Here is a 6,464-nt window from a genome sequence, read left to right as displayed (position 1 = left end):
AGTGCTAATTCAAGGCCAGAAAATGCACCTTGTACCTTTTATGATCATAAACATAGAGGCAAAACTATACCACAGTTACCCTGGTCAGGCTAAAATGTTTTATACTTCGGAGTGAACATTTTATTTAACAGAACTCTTTTAGTCCAGCATGCACATGTACAACCAACAGAGAGCACTCACTGGATGGGCTTCCCTCGGATCTCTGACATGATTGCACTCTCTCCTCCCAGATACTCAAAGGACAGGCTCAGGAAATTGTAAATGACAAAAGCTGTAACACAAAGAGAAGGGTTATTTCTTTTTTTTTCTTTTAAACCCAATATCAAACAGATTTCATGGCTTGATTTTAAATGTAGAATAATTTCTCATCCCCTTCAAGTATAACTTCACTGACAAGGTCAAATTATTTAAGAGGAAAGAAACTTCCACATGATAAAAAATAATTAGTCCTACATTTTGGAACAATAACTGTTTCAGTCCTTACATTAAGAAGCTTCCAAGGGTTCTGTGTCTTGGAAATCCCTTCCTAATCCTTTGTTGCTATTTAAGGAGGGATTAAATGAAGCTAATGCAGATGGTGTCCAGTCAAGAGAAGGTTCATTATGTTTTAGCCGTAGCCGCTGGTGGTATTCTAGCCTCCACTTCTTTCTGATGCACTGCACTATTAATCAGCCACAAAATTGGCCTGCAAACTGGAACCTAATCTCCTGAATAATGTATTTCCTATTTTTCCCCCAAATTACTTGTAATCCATTTTTCATATGATTCACCTTTGCCATTAGTGAAGTGCGTTAGTCTTCAAACTTCAGTGTGTAATTATTGTTGCAATGTACAAAGGCAATTAAACTGCAATCTAGAGAACAGGATCTGCATTATGTTTGAATATTGAAAACTGCTCAACAAATCTTAAAATCATCCTAAGTTCTGTTCCACAAACACAATAAACAATTGTTTAAGGAAAAGAAAAAAAAAAAGAAAATGGATGCTTCTAGAAATGTAACACCTCCAATAATGAGGGCTACCTACATGAACACAATGACTGGTGAGAAAAACTAGTTTGGTCACTTTTTTGGTTTCCCCTTCCTGGCAGCCATCTAGCATATGAAGGCAGGAAAACAGCGGTGGCGGCTCAGAAAGGACGTTATCAGGAAGAATATTTAGAGCTTCAGATACTTACCTTCGTAGCAGTCCCGAACAGAATCAAAATAGACGTAATACTGGTTGTTGCTGATGAAGAGGAGGCTGAGCCAAGAATCAAAGGCATAAACTGGCACAATAAACAGGATGCGGATGATGTAGCGCTGCTCATTAGGGACGGTGTAGGATCGAAGGTGTGTATAGATCTACAATGAAAACATGGACAAAGCACAAAAACCATCAGCGAAAAAGACAAAAAAATGACCTTATTGAGTATTGTTATGGAATAATAGAGCAGGGTTATGACTTAAATAACTTAGAAACCTAATTTCTGCTAATGACATATCAGAGTTAAATTATGTAATGTAACCTTCATGTTACACAACACAAAAGTAGCCTGCTTTTACTGTGTAACAAAACAACAGCTCACAGACATTAACTAACTTTGAGAAGGCTGCACGATTATTTTCATTATAAATCATTAACTTAATGTGTTATCTGAGAAGTCAATAAAAAGCCATTTCAATTTCCCACCACCCAAGGTAACATCTTCAAATTAACAGTGCACATTACAAACTGATCCAAATGACTGATATTTAGTTTGCATTGATATAAAACAGCCATGAAGAAGAAAATCCTCCATTTTCAGATCTACAACTAGAATATACAGGACAAGACATTTTAGTTAATTGCTTTTCAAACCCTCTCTAAATCAACGATTGATTAATCAGTGAATCATTTAAGCTCTAAATTTGAGGGTTTGCATCTTTGTAATTTTACATCCCAATAATTCTGTTACAAAGACAACAGAAGTACATGTGAATCCTTTGGAATTATCTGCATCTATGAATGAATTTGTCTGAAAATAAGTTACAACTATGAGCAAAGATGCTGAGTAAAAAGGACTGAAGTCAAGATTGAATACATCATTCAAGCACTGACAGTGTAGGATAATGGCATATGCATAAACATATTGCAGTTAGCACACTTGTGGGTGTGGGTTGCAGCAACTTAGAATAAAAAAATAAACAAAAAACTTGGCTAACAAGAATAATCTGCTGATTAAAAAAGACATTCAGTAGACTTGTGTTCAAGAACAGCAATTGCATAAAGCAGGGAAGGTTTACAAAGTAACCTTAGAGTTTATATACTGATCAGACGATGGTTAGACAGGTCTATAAATGGAGATGATTTAGTGCTGTGGCGGGGCTCCCTAAAGGTGGGCGCCCAGCTTCAAAAGCACAAACTGAGCTATAAATTATAAACACTTGAGTTACTTGCTCAACCACACTGTGTTTGTCTATGGCTGGGACTTAGATGAAGAGCAGATCTAATTTTATGACCACATATCACAGCAAACGATGTGACTAAAAGGTTCACAGTGGGTTTGCAACTGTATGGTGATAACCAACATGAAACAACTTACCACCATTATTACATGGCTTTAAGATTTGTAGCTTATTTGGTCATTTTTAAGTATCAATAGTCTCAGTTTATGAGACACTTTTGGTAAAAGAAGGAAAAAGTAGCAGTAAATAACTAAGTTAGTTCCTAAAGCACTGAAGTGATGTATAAAGCACAAGACCGTGAACACTGAAACACCCAACTTTAAATCTGGCTGGAATTATTTACGGCCACATTTTATCTTGTACCGACTTGTTCTGTCTGCCACTTTGAAATGCAGCAAAGAGGTTTTGTAGAATAAGAGATTAAACAACTCCCATTTTAATGACCTCCCAGAACATTAGTGCTTCAAACTTACTGACCACACCTTATATTGTGCAGCGCCGACTTCACATACAGAAGCAGATAATGAGATCAGTAAATAAACTTTGTTTCACAGAGACGATAAAGGTCTTAACCTTTAGATTTAATGCACACACACAACTCTTCCACATGGCCTCATATGGCCTCTACAAACATAATGCAGTGCAGCTGGCAACCTTTAGGGGAAACACACAACTAACGGCAGATAATCCAGTGTTCATCATTTTTAGACCTGAATTGGCTTGACAATATAGATTCTTACACCAGTCATGATGAGTAACATTAATGAATTACTCTGAAAAGGTACAATTGTTCATGAAGCTGACATAAATGACTGTTTTTTCCATTCTGACCTCAAGCATATGAAGTATGTACAGTATGATCTGTATGTCTGCAGACTGAGATAAGCCTTGAACAGTATGAGGAGAGTTCAGTTAGATTGTTTCTTTCAGGTGATGTAACGTGACCACATGACTACTGTGGCTAATGGCACCAAAATGAAGAAACCAACAACAAGGCTGTTGGGAAATATGAAAGAGAAATAATGCAATAGTTTATGTCACTGCAAATACAATCTACCATCAAATCCATTCTTCTTTGACTGATACTCATAGGATCTTTCAACTAAACAATTAGCAGATTTAATTTGAAAAATCTGTCAAACTGTCTCTCCGACATTATTGTCCCTCTGAAGATGATTGCAGTCGTTGCAGAAAAAAGCTCTTAAAATGTAGCGCTTATTAAAGACCAAAGCATATTAGGGGAATATTATTGTGGTGCCAGAGACGATGGCAAACGTTTTCTCATAATAACTCATGACTCACTCTTCATAAAAAGACCATTTAAAAAGGACTAGCCAACTGAAAGTTTCTCAGTCGACCAAGCTGCTTATGACTCATTAGTCAACTAATTGTTTGTGAGGGCAATCCAAGTAATTCACACTGAGCTTGAAACACTGTCGACTAATAACCATAACTCTCTGAAGAGATATAAAATAAAAACAACATCACTTCAATATTCAAATTGTACCTCATCCAACAACCAACTCACTGTAATTACAATTTGTGTAAAACTGCAAAGTCATCTAAGGCAGAATAAAATTAGACAGGCTTTTTGTCTAATATTTGGAAACTGTTCAGGCCTTACTTCACGCAAATATGTTTATATTCTTTTTCTTTCAGGTGTTCAAATGTGAGAATGTGCTACTTTTTAAATCAACCTATGTGGTTGTAACTTGAATATCTACTGGTTTTCTGACATTTTAGTAAAAAAATGAAAAATAACCATTAGCTGTAGCTCGAATTTCAACTTCAACTTGAAAACATATTCCACTAGACAATCTTAAGTACTTTTTCCATATAGATTTGGCCATACCTTCATGCAAAACATCCCATTTGGTTGTTATTCAAACCCCAAATTCACTCAAAGCTCAAAAGATGGGCCACTACATTGACTCTACTGGTGTTCATGAAATATCCCAGCTCTATTTAGTGACAATGTGTTTTGCTGTGCTTTGGGAAATATGTAAAAAACATATAATTACTTTAAAACCTCTGAAAGTTCCAACCATTTTGTAGGTATTTTAACCACAAGCAGTTATTAGAATGATGTTTTCTTGGTGATATTTTGCCGAATTTTAACGTTAAACTTACCATCCGTGGTGTTTTGTAAATTTTGAATGCTTTTAAATGACTGCTCAACGTCCAGAGTCTGTACTCGACACATGCAGCTTGATTAAATGCCCATTAGAGGCTGCACATTAAAGCCTGATTACTGTGAGGGTGGGTGGGTGGGATGCATTTGGCCATCTCTACATGTGAAGTGAAGCAGAATGGAGATTGATTGCTCTCCATTTGCTTGAAAACAGAGAAAAACCCTATGTCTTTCCTGATAGGAATTCATATTTGTATGCTGAATAAACACCCAAGTAAAGCTCACTGAGACTTATTTCTGCAGTTTGTTGCCCCGACACTAGATTTAAGGACAAAGGCAATCATGAATGTGAAGACATAAATAAGCAAAAACAGAGGTGAATCTACGTATTGTAACTTAACACCGGTGCCATTTGCAAAACGTAATACAGTTGAAAGGTAGGAGATAAGTCTGGTCTGCTGCTCTTAATCCCAAATGCTTAAAGTTGCACAGGGACCAATAAGCCCACCACAGAGAAAAATGAACCACACTCCACTGATTACTAGCGCAAAAAGCACCGGCAACATTACAGCAAAGAGGATCTAAGGTCATTGTCTATTGGTGTTTGGTATTCAGAATGTGAGTTTAAAAGTCTATAGCAATCCTCTAGAGCCAGCTCAGATGAAACACCAGCAGCATTGCAACACTAGTCCTGCAGACCATTTCATTCTCCAGTGTGACAGAAAAGATGCCTGTTGGAAACCTGCTCCACTCTCCCAGCGGAACACTTGCTATTTATTTGTTCAATTAAAATGTCTTGCTGGCAAGTGTTTGGGCCAAACACGTACTATATTAAAAAAGATAGAAACCAATTTGCTGGATATTGAGTCACAACTCCCAATACGAAGATTGTTTTTGGATCACTGCATGCAACACGTTGATGCACTGTGAGTGCGTGTCAAAAGGCTTCCTAAAGTACACAAACAACAACTCTTTAATTAATTACACCACACAATGGTAAATCAGATGGCTGTGTTAACGTAAATGTGGCTATAAAATCCAGCTGAAAGATGGCCACACAGTCAGTATTTGGTTTGTAAAATAATTAACTCAATCTGGAACTCTTGCAGTTACACAACATGAAAACCACAGCGAACAAGAAAACAGCCTCATCCTTTATAAGGCCGTAAATGTTATCTCAATATCAATTGATTTCCCTGCTGATAATACACAGCACCCTTCTGCATTCTCTGCAAATGATAAAAAACCATAATGATAAGCTATCATCTCTGCACAGGAGGTAACTCGCCCACACAAGAGGAAATGCTTATTTACAACCGCGAGGAAATAGTTTTTGGGGTAAAGGTGGTCTGTGTTGAGCCATTTACTTCTTCCTGTGTATTTATTGTCCTATAATCAGCAAGGGGGGATTTTTTTTGTCAATTTTAATCAGATATTAAGCAAGTAAGACATTCCCACAATGAAGTGAGGGAAATGTAAACGAGGCAGGGACATTAAAACCTGCCTGGAAAAAGGAGAAAAACTTTCAAACTGAACAAAGTGTCAGAATGGGTATGAGAATAAGAAGCTGAGACGCTGAATTCAGTGCACTGGAGCTGTAAAGTAATAAGCCTTTATGGATATAAGAATATGTTTCTGTCCTCTGGCAAGGGAGGTGCAATCTGTTGGTCCCAAACCATCTCTGATTACACATTTACATCACCGAGATTGCAGCGCTTTGAGGCTGTGTTACTCACTGGTGCTATATGCAATGATTTGCAGCTCTTCGGGCTTCATTGTTCATATGCGAGCCTTCTGTGAAATGCTATAAACTCACCTGGTGGCATGTTATGAGCAAGGCAGACCAGACAAATATCCCTGAGAGGGCCTGAGCAGCCACTGTGTTTAAAAACATCTCATCCTCGATA

General features: G+C 37.4%; 1 protein-coding gene across 1 annotated transcript; it reads right to left on the bottom strand.

Moving 5' to 3' along the window:
• Positions 1–180: 180 nt before the first annotated feature.
• On the bottom strand, positions 181–6,464 carry LOC129348530 (transmembrane protein 184B-like; the record flags this gene model as incomplete). The annotated part of the gene is made up of 3 exons (XM_055008895.1): positions 6,374–6,464; positions 1,178–1,343; positions 181–271 (listed from the first exon to the last, which is right to left on the bottom strand). Coding segments are annotated over exons 1-3 (335 nt in total), but the record flags the coding sequence as incomplete, so codon positions are not given.

The sequence above is a fragment of the Amphiprion ocellaris genome, unplaced genomic scaffold, assembly GCF_022539595.1.
Source record: "Amphiprion ocellaris isolate individual 3 ecotype Okinawa unplaced genomic scaffold, ASM2253959v1 Aocel_unscaffolded8, whole genome shotgun sequence".
Classification (NCBI taxonomy): Eukaryota; Metazoa; Chordata; class Actinopteri; family Pomacentridae; genus Amphiprion; species Amphiprion ocellaris.
Note: the sequence above shows the minus strand (reverse complement) of the source record. Positions and strands in the feature narration are given on the sequence as shown.